The sequence below is a fragment of the Choristoneura fumiferana genome, chromosome 26, assembly GCF_025370935.1.
Source record: "Choristoneura fumiferana chromosome 26, NRCan_CFum_1, whole genome shotgun sequence".
Lineage (NCBI taxonomy): Eukaryota > Metazoa > Arthropoda > Insecta > Lepidoptera > Tortricidae > Choristoneura > Choristoneura fumiferana.
The window spans coordinates 1,342,655-1,362,901 of NC_133497.1; the positions used below are offsets into that span (position 1 = coordinate 1,342,655).

Below are 20,247 nucleotides of genomic sequence, written 5' to 3' on the forward strand. Positions count from 1 at the left end.
GTGTATTCTCTTTGCGCTAATGTTTCAACGGAGGCTGTAGACGACGCGCAGCGCTGCACCTGAAAACAAAAAAAAAAAACCTCGAAATTAAATTAGGGTAGTTTATATATATAATAGTTGAGAAAAAATGAAGGTACTTACCTGTTTGTTTGCCTCTGTTTGTACGTAAAATAAACGTGTGTGCGCGGGAACATGTATGTGTGTGTGTCACCTTGCTGCCTTGATTCAGTTGCCCTCTAACAGCCGACTGACGCGCACATGTACCTGCACCCTAAGCACATCACTATCTCGACCCATTTCTTTTACTTTCGCCCTCAATAAATCCAGCGCCTGCATCCATCATTTACATCTGGTCCTTCGACCCTGGATCACTGAGGAACGAAGCTTGAAGAAAAACATAGATGTTCAGCACACCGCAGCCGCGCACAATGGTTAAAACGCGCGGAGCTCTCGAACGAGAAAAGTTGAAGCATCTTACAGATGAAGCTAGTGAAGCGCTCTCAAGCAAGACATACCAGCCAGAAGTGAATTCTAAAGAGCTAGAAAAAATCGACGCACAATTACCAAAACCCGGAGGTAGTTTAAAAATTGAAATCGGCGTACCCTCAAAGAAAAGCTCTAACGGCTCGTCAATGTCGGCACGAAGGAAGAAATTATTATTTGAAGCAGCCAAAGCCAAAGCTGAAATCGATAAAGCTCTAATAGATAAGAAATTAGAGGCTGATCTTTCTGCGCTCGACGACGCTGAATCCCAGAAGTCCCGTTGTAGCGGGGCACATACCACAGCGTCACAAAAGGTGGAGCAATGGCTTGAAAAAAGTTTCCAAGGCACCCCAGAGCCCGAACCCTATGGCGCGGAGCGGCCCGTCTTGGAGCAGCCCGCCGCTGACCCGCCGCCGCGCAGCAGCGCGCCTCAAGACTTCCACTACCTTGCGCAAGCGATGGAAAATTTAGCCTTTGCCACACAAAGTACCAATACGCAACTCTTATCAAGATTAGCTACACCCAAAGACTTGCCAGTATTTACAGGCGAATCACTCGAGTGGCTCCAATTTAAAAAGAGTTATGAAGAATCTACCGTCTTATGTAAATATAGTGACAGTGAAAACATCGCGAGATTAAATAAGTGTCTACGCGGAGAGGCAAGGGAAGCAGTTTCATCACTACTCATCAGCGACGCCACGCCGAGTACCATTTTGGAAGCACTGCAATTACGCTTTGGCAGACCCGAGCTAATTATTTATAAAATCGCTTCACAATTTAAAAAGCTGCAACCACTACCGCAAGCGTATCACACCGACTTAGTAAACTTCGCTGTTAAAGTAAAGAATTACGTGGCAGCCGCTCAGTCTATAAATCAGACTGATTACCTACGAAGCCCTGAAGTATTAAATACTGTATTGTCAAAATGCCCAAGTCCGCTCATCAACAAATGGGCGGATTATATATACGAAAACCCAGACGGTAACAAAGCTAAATTGCAGTTATTATCCGAATTCCTACACCAAGAAGCTACAAAAGTCGCCGCAGCGGGAATAAGTCACATTCATACGCCAACAGTACAAAAATTCTTCAATAAAATACAAACTCATTCCGTGCTAAACAACGGTAGTGACATCAGCGCGAAGTGTAAATTTTGCCGAACAGCTGTTCATTTACTCCCAAGTTGCATCAAATTTAAACGCGCACTACGAAAGGACAAGTGGCGCTTCGTTAAAATCAATAATCTCTGCCACAAGTGTCTGTTACTGGGTCACAACAAAGAAGCTTGCCCGGCCGCGCAGTGCGACGTCGAAGACTGCGGCCTGCCCCACCACCGGCTACTCCACTGGCCAGCCAGAGAGACCCCGGGCGCGCGAGCCCGCGACGCCGCCGTAAACAATAACAACGTACAAGATACGCCTTCAGCTGCGACAAGTGACAACAATGCGAACATTTTAAACAATAGTGCAACAACTGAAACAGTAACTAACACGATAATAGGACCTAGTACGAGTGCCATGTTGAAAATAGTGCGTGTTAACTTACATGGACCTAGTGCTGTTATAGCTACGCATGCATTGTTGGACGACGGAGCCACCATTTCATTAGTGTCAGCTGATCTCGCGGACTGTGTAAATATTCAAGGTCAGCCGGAAACGCTACGCATTCGCGGCGCATGGAACTCTCATATCGTGTGTCAAAGTGAAATGGTGAACTTTAAGCTTTCGAACATGAACGGTGACATTTTTAACCTGCGTGCACGAAAAATAAGTGAGCTAGATCTACCAACACAAAATTTGTCGAAAGTGAAACTCGAAAATTACGAACATTTACAAAATTTAAAAGACTGCTTAATCTGTACCGATGTGAAACCTAAACTACTCATCGGTCAAGATAATTTTCATCTGCTAATGACTTTAAAAACAATTTACCGCGGCATCAACGAACCATGTGCTACGCTAACTCCGTTGGGATGGTGCCTGCACGGCATCGTACCCGCACCCGCATTCGCACGGCGACCCCTAACCGCTGAGCATGCGTTGACGACAGCGATCTATGAGCGCGCCTCGCCGGCCGCCGCCTGCGCCGCCGACCCCCGCTCTCCGCCACCCCCGCGGGCTCCTGCCCCGCACGGTGGGAGACGCACACATTGGCCGACGGCGACAACACCGAGCTGCAACAATGGTCAAGCAATGCACACTACGAAAATAAAGATAAACAACTCCACGAACTGGTTCGGCAATCATTTTCTATCGAATCGATTGGAGTAAACCTTAAGCCACGTGTAAATAAGGATGAAACTCGCGCAGTTGATATCGTTGATAAATCAGCGAAGTTAATGAATGGATCATGGGTAGTTGGCCTCCCGTGGAAGAATGAAGCACAAATGCCTAACTCTTATCCCAACGCCTATAAAAGATTTCTCGCCGTGGAAAGAAAAATGGCATTAGACGAAAATTATGCCACGAGATATAAGGAAAGAATAAAACATTTGTTCGAAAACGACTACGCCAGAATTTTATCACACGAAGAAACTTCAATACCTACGAATCGCGTGTGGTATCTACCACACTTTGGAGTAGATAACCCGAACAAAGAAAAATTAAGACTTGTCTTCGATGCCCGTTCTTCGGTTGCCGGTCACTCTTTAAACGACCATCTGCTGCAAGGGCCCGATCTCCTTCAATCACTGCTGGGCATCATGTTACGATTCCGAGAAAAGCCCGTTGCCATTATGGGAGACATAAAAGACATGTTTTTACGCATAAAAATCAGAGCAGAAGACCAGCATGCATTACGTTTTTTATGGCGCGAAGACAAGAATTCTGAAATAAAAACATGCGCTATGACCTCACTAATATTTGGGGCAAACTGCTCGCCGTTCATCGCACAACACATTAAGAACAAAAATGCTTCGAGATTTGAAAAAGAGATGCCTGAAGCTACTGAAGCCATTTTAAAATCTCATTATATGGACGATTATATCCAGAGCGTAGATGACGAAAACAAGGCCTTACAACTAATAAAAGAGGTCTCCGAAATTCACAAAAGAGGTGGATTTGAAATAAGAAACTGGATTTGTAATAAACAAGAAGTTTTAGAATGTATGCCAAAAGAAGCCTTAAGTATGATTGCAATAAGGATCAAAACGGGTTGCGACGATTTGCCTGAGAGAACGCTCGGCCTACTTTGGTTCCCGCCAAACGACTCGTTCAGTTTCGACTTATCACTTAAACGCATCCCAGCTGAAGTTATAAGTCTACGAAGAAAACCTACCAAAAGAGAACTCCTGCGCATTTTTATGTCAATATTCGACATTTTTGGTTTCCTCGCTCCATTCACTGTAAAGGCGAAAATAATTTTACAAAATACGTGGAAAACCGAAACCAAATGGGACGATGAAATACCTGAAAAAGAAAACATTATTTTTCGAGACTGGATAACAGATCTTCAATCACTGCAACTGCTAAGAATACCACGATATCATTTTCATATGACATTGCAGCGTGAGAGAGATAACAACACAAACATTACTCGCGGCAGTACCGCACGCCAGACCGAGACAACTATAGAATTGCACGTGTTTTGCGATGCAGCGCCGACTGCATTCGCCGCCGTTGCCTACTGGCGCGTAGTAACTATAAACAATGTTTGCGTGTCATTCATCGCTTGCAAGTGCAGAGCCTCGCCGGTCAACAAATACATAACTATACCTAAGTTGGAGCTTCAAGCAGCTGTTATCGCCTGCCGTTTAGCGAACACTATTGCGCGCGAAACGCGGCTAAATATTAACGCAAGATATTTCTGGACAGATTCGTTGATAGTGCTGCATCAAATAAAAAATGAAACGCGCAATTATAAAGTATTTATTGCTAACCGACTGGGCGAAATCGACGACTTATCGCAGGCGCACGAATGGAATTACGTGCCTACAGACTTGAACATAGCTGACAAAGCAACTAAAATTAATAACTACAAATTAAACGATGATTGTGAGTGGTTCCGAGGACCTCGTTTTTTATATGCTTCGCGGGACGATTGGCCAAAGTACGAATCTGAAAAAAGAAAAATAATCAATCATGAGATGCTACAACTATTACAAGTTAATGCTATTACATGCGAGCATACCTACGAAGACTTACCTGTTCCTGATTTGACGCGATTTTCTTCATGGCTACGCGTATGGAGAATCATGGCAAATGTTTTGCTTTTTATAGAGAAATGTAAAAGGTCTCGTAATACTCAGCTCAACACAGAGTTAATGAAGCGTGCTGAAAATGAATTATTACGTTACTCACAATTGAAGTCATTTGCTGAAGAAATTTACCAACTGAAAAATAATAAATGCATCGACGCTAACAGTCGCTTGCGTAAGCTAACGCCGATCCTAGACGAGCAGGGTTTATTACGTGTCAGCGGAAGAATTGACGCAGCCACTGATGTTGGTTTGGACCTGAAGCGCCCTGTGATCTTGGACGGACGCGATTCAATCGCACAATTGATAACGAAGCATTATCATGAAAAGAATGCGCACGGATGTAACGAGACCGTCGTTAATGAAATTCGACAAAAATATTGGCTTTTAAATCTACGCCCTACAATACGTAATATTGCGTCAAAATGTTTGATTTGCCGAATAAAGAAAGCTAAGCCCATAAACCCACGAATGGGAGACTTACCTGAAGCGAGAGTCGCTCACCACCGAAGACCTTTTACTCATTGTGGTGTGGATTTATTTGGGCCCATGGAAATAACAATAGGCCGACGCCGAGAGAAGAGGTACGGCGCGCTATTTACCTGTCTTACGATTCGAGCGATACATATAGAGCTGGTTCCGTCTCTGTCAACTGACTCGTTTTTAATGGCCTTAAGGCGGATGGCAGCGCGACGTGGTTGGCCCAGCCGAATGTACTCAGATAATGCCACAAATTTCAGAGGTGCTGAAACCGAACTAAGAAAATCATTTAAAGAGTTTGAAAAATCGAACAGCGTCAAGAATGAGCTTACCAATCGTGGACTGGAATGGCATTTCATCTGCCCTGCTAGCCCAAACATGGGCGGAGCGTGGGAAATTCTTATTCGCTCCGTGAAAACAGCGCTGAAAACAATCTTAAAATCTAGAGCTCCGCGTGAAGAAGTACTAATCACGTTGATGGCTGAGGTCGAGAATATGGTCAACAGTCGACCCTTGAGCCACGTCTCGGTGGACCACAACTACCCCGAAAGTTTGACACCCAACCACTTTCTGATCGGTTCATCGTCTAATCTGCCAGTCCCGGGTGTGTTCGATGACGAAGACATGTACAGGAAAAAGTCGTGGCGGATTGCACAAAGACTTACTGATATGTTCTGGCGGCGTTGGGTTCGCGAGGTGCTCCCGACTCTATTACCACGGCAAAAATGGTACCAGGATGGTCATCAACTGCAAAAAGGAGACGTCGTTTTTATTGCAGATCCCTCCTCGCCTCGAAATACATGGCCAAGGGGACTGATAGAGAACGTCCACCCTGGCGCCGACGGCCGCATACGCATTGTAGACGTCAGAACGAAGACTGGAATACTTACCAGACCAGTGACTCGCGTAGCCCTGCTCCCCACATCAGATGAAGATTGTCCTGGACGGACAATGGGGGGGAGAGTGTAGACGACGCGCAGCGCTGCACCTGAAAACAAAAAAAAAACCTCGAAATTAAATTAGGGTAGTTTATATATATAATAGTTGAGAAAAAATGAAGGTACTTACCTGTTTGTTTGCCTCTGTTTGTACGTAAAATAAACGTGTGTGCGCGGGAACATGTATGTGTGTGTGTCACCTTGCTGCCTTGATTCAGTTGCCCTCTAACAGCCGACTGACGCGCACATGTACCTGCACCCTAAGCACATCACTATCTCGACCCATTTCTTTTACTTTCGCCCTCAATAAATCCAGCGCCTGCATCCATCATTTACAGGAGGCTGTTGAAATGCGGTGGATTGCGTCGCGCTCTGTCCGTCGCAGTGACGCTGTGCGAGCGCTGACAAGACGCTGACGTTCGACAAACGCTAGTGACGCCGCGTCGACGCTGCGCGGGCGTTAACGAGACGCTGGCGTCCGACAGACATCACACAAACTTTACTACCAGCACCACCAAACTACGCCGACGCGTTTCAAATTCAATCAGAGTTCATCCTCAAAGCAACACATCCGTTCACCAGATGTTGCACAACCGATTGTGGTGCTTTGGGAATGTTAATAATTGTCAGTTGTTAATGTAAAAGTCTGAATAATTGTTTTCATCACACTTGCTCGTAAACAGTGTCGCTACATGCAGGCTACCTTGGTTGCAACCCCCCAAATAAAACCCTCGACCTTAATGTGCTTGTCATGAAACCCATGGTCGGTAAATGAGTCATTGCCCGTACTAATTTTGTTGTCATGAAGCCCAAGGTCGGTAAATGAGTGTGATACTGCATGGCGTGCTGGTCGTGCTGGCCTGCAGGAGCACGTCGGGCACATGCTGCGTGGGGTGGGGCGGCGCGGAGGCTGGCGCTGCCAAGAGCGTAGTCAGCGGTATCGGCAATTTTTGAAAAAATATTAGTTTTTCTTTTACAAATATACAATTTTACTCGCAAATGTGATGAAAAACATTGTATGTCGCACGGGCGGTACTAGAATTACGAACATCGACTCATTAAAGCCCTCAGTCTTCGACTTCGGGCTTCTAATAGACTCTCGTTCGTAATTCCTTATTTACCGCCCTTAAGACACAATGTACTATTACAGTCCCACAGTTTTGAGTCGCGTTATTGTCTTTACATTCAACGTCCTTTTGGTTTTATTGATATAAAATGAATTGGAATTTGAAATATCAAATTTCAATTTCAATTCATTTACTCAGTAAATAGGCCGCAATGAGCACTTTTACACGTCATTTTTTAAACTACCAGCGCTTTCGGAAAGACCATCATTGCCAAGAAGAATGCGCCACAAGAAACTTGGCAGAATATCATTTTTTCATAATAAAAGAGAATGAGAGATCGCTCTTAAGGGCAACACACACAGAGAGCGGGCGCGGGTCGTGCGCTGGCCCGCCACGGGCGTATTTGCATGGCGGTATATGGACGCCTTCACACAAACGCGGGCGCGGGCGGGTCGTGCGCGGCCCGTGCCCGTCGCCCGTCGTCACAAGCAGCGCGCGGGCGAGCGCAGAGTTACCAACTCTCAAATATTTATCTCTAAAGCTTAAGTTAAAAACCCCTAAAACTCGATTTTAATGAAAATTTGTACTTTAAAGTTGAATATTTCGCAAACAAATCACTGAATCGAAAAATCGTCTTAGTAACCCCCTAATGGTTTCAATTTATAAGACCCCTGACACTATAGGTTTGGATGAGAAAAAAGCCCTACTTTACAAAAAAAAAAAAATGTTTTTTTAATTTTTAATTTTACCATTTTGTCGGGATAGTTTTCATATATATCCGTACAAAATTACAGCTTTCTAGCATTGACAGTCCATGAGCAAAGCCGCCGACGGACAGACAGACAGACAGACATGGCGAAACTATAAGGGTTCCGTTTTTGCCATTTTGGCTACGGAACCTAAAAATCCGTATTCATGAGCGGTAGCTAGTTCATTTTGGCGAGAATAAAATCTGAGTATTTTATTTTTTTAATTAATTGGTACTACAGAAAAATCTCATATTTTTTTCCATTGACTAGTATAAGCTTATTCCTGTCGATAAAAAAAATCAGCCACTTTTAAAAACTTCATCCATCGCCCATCATTACATAAATTGGATTTAGTTAAGTAAGTAAATAAAGTTTGACCTTGGTGCGCAAGCGCGTTTGTCGTTTTCCACATATATCTCGCGGATTCTCGCGGCACTGTATAATTCTGTGTCGAGTTGACAAAAATGTCGTATCTATTATTGGTTCTAGAACTGTTTTAATTTGTACTCCAAAAGTCGCCAGATAAACCATTTTTGTCGTCAAAACTTTTTGCGGTCGCTAAGATTTAAGCAAAAGTCGTCACTTCTAGGGACTAAGTCACTAAACTGGCAAAAACCGTCACAACCCGCTCTCTGTGTGAATACAACGAACCGCGCGGCTCACGCGGCGGACACGACCCGACCCGCGCACGCTTTGTGTGTGTTGCCTTTAAGCGATAAGGCCGCCTATTGCTTACCTTGTCATTTTCTCTGTGCTGTGTATCTGTATCGCTTACTATTTCTGGTGTACAATACAAATACAAAGAGTATTTTATTTAGAGTACAAATACTCTTTGTATTCACTTTGTATTCACAACAACATTAAAACTGTGAATATTAAGACTGAGAATATTGTTCTATTTTAATCTTGTAAACATTTATCGATAAAATATCGATACGCGCGTTGTGTTTCACTACGCGTTTCCTAAGACCCATAAGTGCGAGTGAGCGCGCGATATGCTCCACTGTGCTCGCACTTTTTATTGCTCCGCGTGCAGCGACATTCTGCGCCAACTATAAACTCATTTCTTTGCGCATCCGCGAAGTTTACGCAAGATATGATGTGTGCAAGTATTTTGGATGGCGAACAATTTTTTGATTTGCATCCTCTTTGCTGTCGGTGGCTGATTGGCGCAAGTCCTTTGCCGCGCGCCTTCGATCGTAAAAAAAGGCGGCAGTCAGCCAGACTTCAAAAAAACTCTCGGCGGATATATATTATTGCGGTTGTGCTCAGTTTTGTAAAATAAATATTCATTGTGATTGTAGACATTGTAAATAGTTTTGTGTGTAAATAATAACAAACTTTATACGCCTAAAAACTAGCTAGTGAAGTGGCGGTGCGGACTATTGCGGCTTTACGGACTTTAGCGAGCGTCATACATCGAAGTCGGTTTCATTGAGGTATGTTTTTCATGAATTGTTCTCTAGACATAATGCTGCACAGAAGAGCAAATAAGCCACGGCCTTGGTAGCAGTCACTATTCGAAGGTTTATTAAACATATTTGGTCCATCGTCGCTCGGAGTTTTGTTTCGTTCTGTTGCAGTTTAGGTTAGTTTTAAATAAAAGTTATCTGTATAAAAACGGTGTTAGACAGCTTTTTTCGTTTTATTTAGATTCAAAACACTGAAATAATATTTTGTGTGAATACTTATTTTAGTTTTGCGGAATAATTTAGTAATTCTTTCATTGCATTCGACAGTCATTTGTTTTAAGCGTGGACACGGCCGGCCCCGGCTGACGCTTGCGTTCTAAATTCAAAATGGCAAAAATCAAAGCTTGTGAAGTAAAATTAAAATTAGAATGCGATTGGTTTAAAGCTTCTGTCGAAATGATTAAGTCGCCTGACTTTAATTCGAGTATTTTAGCCGCGCGATTACGAAAATTAGAGGCTCATTTTAATAACTTGACAATGGCATATGAAGGCTTACTAGAGGTTGAGTCAGACGAGGAAAAAATAAAGGAATATGATAGTCAGTACCGGAACGCTACTTTACAATATAACGAGTGTGATGCCAAATCAGCTGAGCTGCCGATTTCTGTGGATATTAGTAGCAACGGCGCGGCGGCCACGGCGGCGGCACAAGAGGCGGCGGCGCCTGCTCCGCGCCTGCCTCAGATTAATTTACCTCAGTTTGACGGTGATATCTTTCAGTGGGTCAGCTTTTATAGCTTATATTCCTCGTTAGTGTTATCAAGGAAAGATATATCTGACACAGAGAAATTCCATTACTTAATTTCTCATGTACAAAATGAACCGAGGTCGTTGATTCAGCACTTACCTATGACGGCTTTATCTCTTGCCACGGCACTCGAAATTCTTACCTCGCGTTATCATAATAAGCGTTTGTTGTCCGATCGCCACATTTCGCGTATTTTGAATCTACCACCATTGAGGAATCATAACGCATTAAGAACTAACATATTGAATCCTTTGCTCGAATCCACTCAGGCATTGAAAAGTTTTGGATTACCAGTTGATGAATGGAGTTATCTTTTACTGCATATTGCATTAACAAAGTTGCCGTTGGAGTTAAAAACGCGTTTTGAGCAAACATACGGTGGACTGAAAGAAAATTTACCAAGATTTGATGAACTAGTGGTTTTCTTGCAAAACGAATGTCATTTTATTGACACAGCCAATTCATTTGATTCAATGACGAAACTATTGAATACATATAATATTAGTGACAATAATAATCGATTCGCAGAAAAACGGTGCGCATTCTGTTCAATGAATCATTCATTGCAAGATTGTTTTAAATTTAAAAAAGGCTCTCCTACTGACCGAAAGTCTTGGGTGCGAAATAACAATCTGTGTTTCAGATGTTTCGGTAATCACTCAGCGGTAATGTGCAAGCAATTTATCCCGTGTGCACGTTGCGGTAATGTTGGACATAATTATTTAATTTGTTCCATCGACATGAATCCGCAACGGAATGTGATTCAGTCTCATGAGCCACAAGAGCAACCACTGCGGCGCACACAGTGCGGGGGCGTGCGCGCCGGCAACTGCGCGGTGCTGAGCGGCGCGGCGCAGGTGCCGGCGGCGGCGGCGGCGGCGGCGGGCCCCGCTGCGCAGTGCCAGTGCGCGTGCTCTGTGCGCGAATTACCCGCACCAACTTGCGATAACTCTGAATAGCAACTAGTCACAAGTAGTGTTTCAACGGATCCGGTATTAGCAGAAGATGTTATTTTACCTACAGTAATTGTAAATATTGTTTCAGCATGTGGTGAACTTGTTAAAGCACGGGCTTTGTTAGATTTAGGTTCACAAGTCTCAGTTGTTCGGAGTGATTTTGTTAATCTGTTGGGGCTGAAGAAACATTACTCTGTGACACCGTTGACAGGTATAGGTGGTACTCAATCAAAAGGTGGCAACCATATTGTCACAATTAATTTTCGGTCGGAACGTAATGTGAATACTTTTATGTCGGTAAACGCGGTTGTTTTAAAATTACCTACCACGTATGTTGCGGCTCGGCTCGGTATTTCTAGCATGGTAGGTATTTCGGATAGCGGTTTCGGTCATATGTCCAGGGTGGACATTATATTCGGTTGTGATATTCTCGGTGAAATTATTGAAGGTAACAAGGTGACTTTGCGGCCCGGCGGTCCTTACGCTATTGATACTATATTTGATTTTGCTCTCTTTGGGCCAATACGTGGTGATGAAAGCGGTACGTTACCTCGTAGTGTAGATTATTTTTCGGGTGTTTCTTTAGTAGAAGCGGTCGAACGATTTTGGAAGGCGGAGGAACCACCATCTATGGGTTCGATAAAAGATCCAATGGATGTGATCTGTGAACAATTGTTTGTTAAATCGGTGACTCGCGGTTCGGACGGTAAATATATGGTTCGGTTACCTTTAGTTCCTGGTCACGCGACTATAGGTGATTCTAAGCAAATTGCTGTTCGTCGGTTAATGTGTTTAGAAAGGCGTATGAGTACTCAGCCTAAATTTAAAGAAAAGTATGTTGAATTTATGCGTGAGTATATGAACCTCGGGCACATGCAGCCCTCGCAGTTTGATATTGACTCGGGCCAAGAACATTACATTCTTGCGCATCATGGAGTATTCAAAAATTCGGGCGATACTGAAAAGATACGTGTAGTTTTTGACGGCAGTGTAAAAACAACTAGTGGGGTTAGCTTGAACGATTGTTTATTTTCTGGAGAGAAACTACAAAATGATATAACTAAAATTATTTTAAATTTTCGGGTTCCACTGTTTGTGTTTACAACTGACGTGAAAATGATGTTTAGGATGACTTGGATCCACCCCGAGGATCGAAAATATCAATTGATTCTTTGGAGATGGAATCGCTCGGAACCGATTCGTATTTTTGAACTGACTACAAATACGTATGGGTTAAAATCAAGTCCCTATGTGGCAATTCGTAGTCTTCATCAGTTGGCAGTTGATGAGCAGGAACGATATCCAAGAGCGGCAAAGATTTTGTTAGCAAATTCATATGTTGATGATATTAATGGAGGTGCAGATTCTATTCAAGAAACTCGAGAGATCATGAATGAGCTGATACAGCTTATGAAAACTGCTGGTTACGAATTAAGAAAATGGGCATCAAATGAACCTTGCTTGATATCTGACTTTCCAAAAGATCATTGCGAAACTCCTCGTTCTTTTGACGATGATACGGATTCTACTTTTATCAAGGTGCTAGGCATCCAATGGAACCCTTCAACAGATAGTTTCACTTACAGGATTAACTTACCGTCTGAACAATCAAAAGTCACTCGACGTAGCATTTTGTCGTCTTTGGCGAAATTATTTGATCCAATGGGATGGATTTGTGCTGTGGTGTTTCGGATTAAATTACTTTTACAGGAATTATTGAGTGACGGAGCTAAACATGTTGAATGGGACACACCTGCACCCAAAAATTTAGTTACGAAATGGAAGGCCATAATTTCAGATTTGCCGAATTTAAAGAACGTTTCGATACCACGTTGCTTAAAATCTAATAATGAAAAAATGTTCTCTTTACATGGTTTTTGTGATGGGTCGTCCTGCGGATATGCAGCTGCGGTATATTTACGATCGGAAAATGATGATGGAGGAGTTATGGTTCGCTTGGTTACAGCTAAATCTCGTGTTGCTCCACTTAAAACTAAGTTGACTATACCGCAACTGGAGTTAAATGGTGCTGTCTTGCTTGTTAACTTGTTATCACATGTGTACAGATATTTGAGCGAGTTATCATTTGTATTTTCGGACGTTATTGGATGGTGTGACAGCACTATCGTTTTAGCTTGGTTGCACGTTCCTCCTCATAAATTGGAAGTTTTTCAAGGCAATAGAGTATCACAAATTAAAGATAAAAAATTGCCTATGGTTTGGAGACACGTGCCAGGGGATTTAAATTGTGCAGATGTAGCTTCACGAGGATGTTCTGCAGCTCAGCTACTGGAGCATCAACTTTGGTGGGGCCCAGAGTGGTTACGCCAGGCTCGTGAATTGTGGCCTCATGATAAAAAAACGGAAATATCTACTGTATTACCGGGAATACGGTCAAAATCCATCAATGTTACGATTTCCGAAAAAGGATTTGATTTATTAAGTCGTTACAGTTCATTCGTAAAACTAATAAACGTAACGATTTATGTTTACCGTTTTATAAATGCTTGTCGAAAGCGGACTAATGTCAACAAAAATCCTGTCTTGGAACGTCGTATGGTTGTTATTAATTTAATAAGTATGGTTCAAAGAATACATTTTGATAACTATATTGCAGATTTAACCGCAGGAAAACCTATTCGAGATTCCTTAAAAAAACTGAACTTATTTTTAGACAACGGATTGATTCGCGTAGGTGGGCGTTTATGTCATTCGGATTTGCCCTATACGGCGCGCCATCCCATTCTGCTTCCCGCTAAAAATAAGTTTACAGTATTATTGGTTGAACATTACCATAGAATATTCTGTCATGTAGGAGCCAATACGCTGGCAGCAATTTTGTCTCGTAATTACTGGATATTAAACATGCGATATTTAACTAAGAGCGTAACATTTAAATGTGTGACATGTTTTAAAGCTAATCCACGGCAACATCAACCATTTATGGCTGACTTGCCAGCTGACCGTGTTCGATCTTCACGTGCTTTTGAAGGAGTTGGGACAGATTTTGCGGGACCCATTCTCATTAAAAGCAGTGTTTTGAGAGGTGCTCGGATTCAAAAATGCTATTTGTGTATTTTCGTGTGTTTGGCTACAAAGGCGGTACATTTAGAGGTAGTTTCGGAACTTTCAGTAGAAGGATTTGTGGCAACTTTATCTAGATTTGTCTCTCGAAGAGGTCTTCCATCCTTGATTCGCTCTGATTGCGGAACTAACTTTGTTGGGACAAACAAGTATTTGAAGGAGTTGTACATATTTTTAAGGGATAATCATTCTGAAATAGAACGTCAATCGTCGCAAAGTAATATAACCTGGTTGTTTAACCCTCCCAGCAGCCCTAACATGGGAGGATTATTTGAAGCGGCCGTTAAGTCAGCAAAGACCCATATGCATCGTGTACTCGGGGAAAGACGACTCACCTTTGAGGAGCTGAGTACATTCTTCACCAAAGTAGAGGCTGTCATGAATTCCAGGCCGCTTTGTCCTCAGAGTTCGGACCCAGCTGATTTGGAAATTCTAACACCCGGTCATTTTTTAATCGGTCAACCTCTTGTATCATTGCCAGAATATCCATTTGAAGAAACAAATTTTAATCGGTTATCGCGTTTTCAACAAATTCAAAAAATGTCTCAACATTTTTGGTCTCGTTGGCGAAATGAATACCTGCATACGTTACAACAACGTCCTAAATGGACTTCACGTTTGTCTGCTCCTAAAGTCAACGATTTAGTCTTAATAAAAGAAGATAATTACCCTCCTTTGCAATGGAAACGTGGTCGGATTATAAAACTATTGCCTGGACAGGACGGAACAGTTCGAGTAGTCGAGCTCAAAACTCAAAACGGTACATTACTTAGGCCGGTATCAAAATTGTGTATTTTGCCTTTAGATGGTGACTGTTAACTAATGCTCGGCTTGGTTCTGGGGGGAAATATGTGCAAGTATTTTGGATGGCGAACAATTTTTTGATTTGCATCCTCTTTGCTGTCGGTGGCTGATTGGCGCAAGTCCTTTGCCGCGCGCCTTCGATCGTAAAAAAAGGCGGCAGTCAGCCAGACTTCAAAAAAACTCTCGGCGGATATATATTATTGCGGTTGTGCTCAGTTTTGTAAAATAAATATTCATTGTGATTGTAGACATTGTAAATAGTTTTGTGTGTAAATAATAACAAACTTTATACGCCTAAAAACTAGCTAGTGAAGTGGCGGTGCGGACTATTGCGGCTTTACGGACTTTAGCGAGCGTCATACATCGAAGTCGGTTTCATTGAGGTATGTTTTTCATGAATTGTTCTCTAGACATAATGCTGCACAGAAGAGCAAATAAGCCACGGCCTTGGTAGCAGTCACTATTCGAAGGTTTATTAAACAATATGCGTGTTCATGCAGTTCCTCCACCTTCACACTGTACTGCAAGAACTAAGAACACACATAAATCACGCAAACCCATCTATCAGCACCACACTACGCTGACGCATTTCGAACTCAACCAGAGCTCATGTTCAGAGCAACACAACCGTACACCATGCTACCAGATGTTAGACTAACTCTAACAGTGTTCTTACAGTGTGGAGGTGGAGGAACTGCATGAACACGCATACCTTGAATAAAGTTTAGCTATCATAAGGTCGCGGGTGAGCAACGAAAATATTTTTGTTCATTGATATGGACCTCTGCAAAAGTAAATTATATCAGTGGTTACTGCAAAAAATGATATATCAGTGAGTTTTATTCCAGGTCAGTGAGATTAAGATTCCGGTTCGCTATCTGGGTGAAGCAGGGCACTACCAGGAGGACATCGCGCTGGTCTTCATGTCGACTCCGGTGATCTACCGCACGTACATCCGGCCCGTATGCATCGACTTCAGCCCAGAATTTGACAAGAATCAGCTGCAAAACTCAAATTCAGGAAGGGTAATAAGATTCCTTCCTTTTTTGTAAGTAGGCTCCTTAGAAGTTATTTACCTAGTTCACAAGTTAGGTTTTCAAAAAATATTGGAAACGATTTTTTTCTTTTGTCTTCTTAAATTTAATAGCTACGCTCTTGTCGGTAGAGTAACCGCCACTTCGCAGGTCTTTGTTCAGCTGTTTGGTTTCCTTATACGACACGACCCGCACTTTCTCCTTCACCTGATGAAAATTGGTGAATCTTGGCTTTACCTACTCTGCGTCGTCTTGCTTCTACTTTACCTTCCAGTAGGTTTAAAATGTCAACCGGCACGATGGAATAAGCTTTTATCTTCGTGGAATCCTGCAAAACAAACGTCGGTGTTAGGATGAATGTTCGGAGGGACGGTAAATCATTATTTGGCAAACTATTCATTTATTATTTTCGTCATTTGGCAAAACCAGTAAACCACGTTTGTCAAATCAACGTTTGGCAAAAATCGTTTAATAAAATGCAGCTCAGGTTAACTTGGTTAAGAAATAGGTTAGGTAAGGTTAGAACTGAGACCCTAAGAAAAACTAACTTCTGCCAGTAAAGTTGGTTTGGGTATGGTTAGAACAGCGACCCTAAGAAAAAACAAACTGCTGCCAGTACAGTAGGTTAGGTTAGGTTAGAATTACGACCAATGGAAAAACTAATTACTGTCAGTACCTATAGTTGGTTAGGTTAGGTTAGGTTAGAACTGCGACCTTAAGGAAAGCGAAACAAAAACGAGCCACGAGAACCAAATCCTACCAATTTAAACACGTTATGTAAATAGTTTGTCAAATAATCATTTAAAAATTGATGTTTTGTAAAATAACTAGTTTGAAAAATGAGTTGCTAGGGTAATGGACATTTTTTAATTGATGATTTATCAAATGATGATTTGTGATATAAAGTGGTTTGTGACACGTCGTTTGTGAATTGATCATTTGTAAACGTTGTTTGCCACCGGCCACTGTAATGTTGATAAATGAAAAAATAGATGAATGAATGAATGAATATTTTAATGAATATTTATTCACAGAACACATGGTACATATACATAAGGTAGGTACAGTATTATTAGCGATCCGTAATATGTTCGGCCATCAGGCATGTGAAAATTAGAGATTGAAGACAGAACAGTAGATTAAAGTGTCAAAATAGCATAGAATTGCCGTCATCATTTAAATTTAACAGCAACCATACATGTCAAGTATATTTGGAATACAATTGGGTAGAACTTAATTTTAATTGTAATATTATTATATTTTTATCATTATACTCATCATTACAATAATTTTCTAAATTTTATGTATTTAAATGTCAAATCAAAACTTATAGCTAAAAAATTCATCAATGCTGTAAAAGCAGGCATTACATAAGAATTTGTATAGTTTCGCCTTAAATTCGGTATTGGATAATGTTTTATATGTAGCAGGAATTTTATTATAAATTTTAATACACATATAGTATGCACTTTTTTTCCTTAGAACCAACCTATGTTTAGGTAGTACTAATTGGTATCGTCTATGGGGTCTATTTGTTGGCTTGTCTGCCGAGAGGAACAGCTCAGTATTGAGTTTTACAAATATAGCGGCCTCGTATATGTAGAGACAGGGGTTAAGTTTAATAAATAGAGTTTTACATGTTTCTCGATACCCAATCTCGCCTATCGTTCTGACGCATTTTTTTTGTGCTACAAAAGCCCGGTCTGCATTAACAGAGTTTCCCCACATAAGTATGCCGTATCTCAAAACTGATTGAATGTAGCCGTGATAGGCCATTAGAGCTGTTTTTTCCGATACAGTTTGTTTAATTCGCCACAATGCAAATACGAATTTACCAATCTTTTTACATACTCCTTCAACATGTTCCTTCCAGTTACAATGACAGTCTAGAGTTATATTTGAGATGTTATATTTGAGAGTTATATATGAGATGAGACGAGATGAGAAGTGATGAGATGAAACGAGACCAGACAAGGCGAGACGAGACAAAACAAGGCGAGACGAGACGAGACAAGCCGAGACAAGACAAGGCAAGATAAAATGAGATACTTATTTATTGTTTAAACGTGTGTAACTACCCAACCCACCGAAGAGACTAGGTACTCAATTTTAAAACTTAACCACAGATTTCCGGTTGGGGACTGACATCGGCGGACGGTAGCGCTTCTCCGGTGCTGTGGACGGCGGAACTGCCGTATGTCGATGTTGAAAAGTGCATCGCAGAAGTGCCCTATGCGTTCAGACCGTACATCACCAGTGACAAGTTCTGTGCTGGCATCAAGAACGGCAAGTTCTCTTTTTACAAGCTTTTATTCAACGTTCAGTGTATGTTTGAAAAGGTCAAATCTTGCAAGTTTTTGACGCCCTTTCCGTAGTTGAGTTAACTTCTTTTTAATAATATTTTTTTCACTTGTAATAATAATAGATATGCACGTATTCTTGGTGCAACACGGCAAGCGCCGTATTAATCAAAACGGATATATATACTTATGAATAATTACTACATGAAAACTAGGGGGTTAGGTATAATCTTGGCATATACTACTGGTGGTCACCGTGGAGGGGAGGGGGTAAAAAATTGTGAAATGAAGGATCACGTAGTATGGCTTCATAGTATGGCTACGTACTATGGTATAGTGTATAGTATGGTTATGGTATAGTATGGCTTCGTTCCCTTACAATATGCCTTCTCTCGCAGGTACTGGGGTGTGCCGAGGAGACAGCGGCGGGGGGCTGGCTTTCCCCAGCGTGGAGCGAGGCGTCCAGCGCTACTACCTGCGCGGCGTGGTCGCTCCTGCACCGTACGACCTTGTGCATAAATGCAACGTCGACACGTTCACCATCCTTACCCACATCCAGCACCACGCCGCGTTTATTAAGGAACACGTACTTTTTTAAACAATTCTTAAGGGATAGCTGAATAGTACAAAATGTGGTAATACTATGTATTGATGACTAGCAATAGTATAAAATGTACAAAATGTGCAATTGTAACTTTTTAAGCGTAAGGTTAGATAACTAAAAATATGTAATTAATTAGTCCTTTGGTTCGATTTTAAAAAATAGGGTAATGATTTTAGACCACGCTCGTCTAGGCCACAATAGAACCGATGGTAGATTTATTTTTGACATTGATAAAAAGTGCTTGTTATAGCCTCAATTTAATAAAGACTTTCACTTTGACTGAATGCCGAAGATATAGCCGGTTAAAGTTTTATGTGACGTCACACTTTAGTGCACTTTTTAGTAAGGAGTGTCACCACGGTCCCCCACTACCGAACTTTGACGCTTCTTTTTCATTTTTTGTTATTAGAAAAGATACGTGTTCAATATTTTTTGAAGTCTAACTGACAAACTAAGGGCCTGTTTCACCACTTGTTGACTAACTTTAAGTGTCAGATAAAAGTGAGGCCGTCTTTGTTTATTCGGACAAAACAAACAGAGACGGCATCACTGATATCCGTCACTTAAAGTTAGTCGACAAGTGGTGAAACAGGCCCTAAATGAAATATTATTATTTTTACCCTATTCTTATTCTATTAGTTAAGCTATTTTAATTATTAATAATTAATTAGTTTTAAATATTGTGTTTTTAATTAATTATAATATGTTAGTCTTTAAGGTATTTATTGTATGGGCCGTGATGCCTGGAATAAATGGTTTATTATTATTATATTAAGAGTAGAGCTGACGTTAGCTCAAAATACCATCGTGAGCAGCACCTATCTGTTTTTGATCAAAATATGGCAAATCATTATATAAATCAAATTATATAACAAGTGATATATATTGTTATTGCATAATATTTGTTGTGATTTTAACGCCTGAATATTAATGCTAAAATATAAGTATTTTTTGTACAACTTGCGTTTTATTTGATTAGTTTAATCAGTTTTTCAAACAGCAGTTCGTTTTACATAAGAGTTCTAACCTAACCTACTTTCCCGGCAGAAATTCATTTTATGTGAATAGGTAGTAACACTAGAATAATATTTTTATTCTAACTGTGCATTAGGTAACACAAACATATCAAATCGATGGCAGCAAAGTAAAAGAAGACATCTACAAAATAGCTATTTTACAGGAGAGCGTATTTAGTCAAAAATAATGACTACTTTGAGATTAATGGACTGATTACCATGAAATTTTCTATGATGCATTAAAATAATGTTCTTTGGTGATTGTTCAACAGATTTTATTTCTATAACATTATTTTAATGAAAAATTGTAGATGTCT

At 41.2% G+C, this 20,247-nt stretch overlaps 2 protein-coding genes across 2 annotated transcripts in view; both read left to right on the forward strand.

Moving 5' to 3' along the window:
- The window catches only part of LOC141442692 (uncharacterized), a 35,523-nt gene extending 27,930 nt beyond the window's left edge, over window positions 1-7,593 (forward strand). The window contains exon 2 of the mRNA XM_074107750.1: window positions 34-7,593. Coding sequence (XP_073963851.1) covers window positions 402-2,753 — 2,352 coding nt within the window. The 5' untranslated portion in view covers window positions 34-401 and the 3' untranslated portion in view covers window positions 2,754-7,593. The remainder of the gene's footprint in view (window positions 1-33) is intronic.
- The window catches only part of LOC141442694 (transmembrane protease serine 12-like), a gene marked incomplete at its 5' end in the record, with an annotated part of 53,432 nt that extends 33,559 nt beyond the window's left edge, over window positions 1-19,873 (forward strand). The window contains 3 exon segments of the mRNA XM_074107752.1: window positions 15,825-16,001; window positions 18,137-18,296; window positions 18,709-19,873. Coding sequence (XP_073963853.1) covers window positions 15,825-16,001; window positions 18,137-18,296; window positions 18,709-18,908 — 537 coding nt within the window.
- Between the last annotated feature and the right edge of the window lie 374 nt (window positions 19,874-20,247).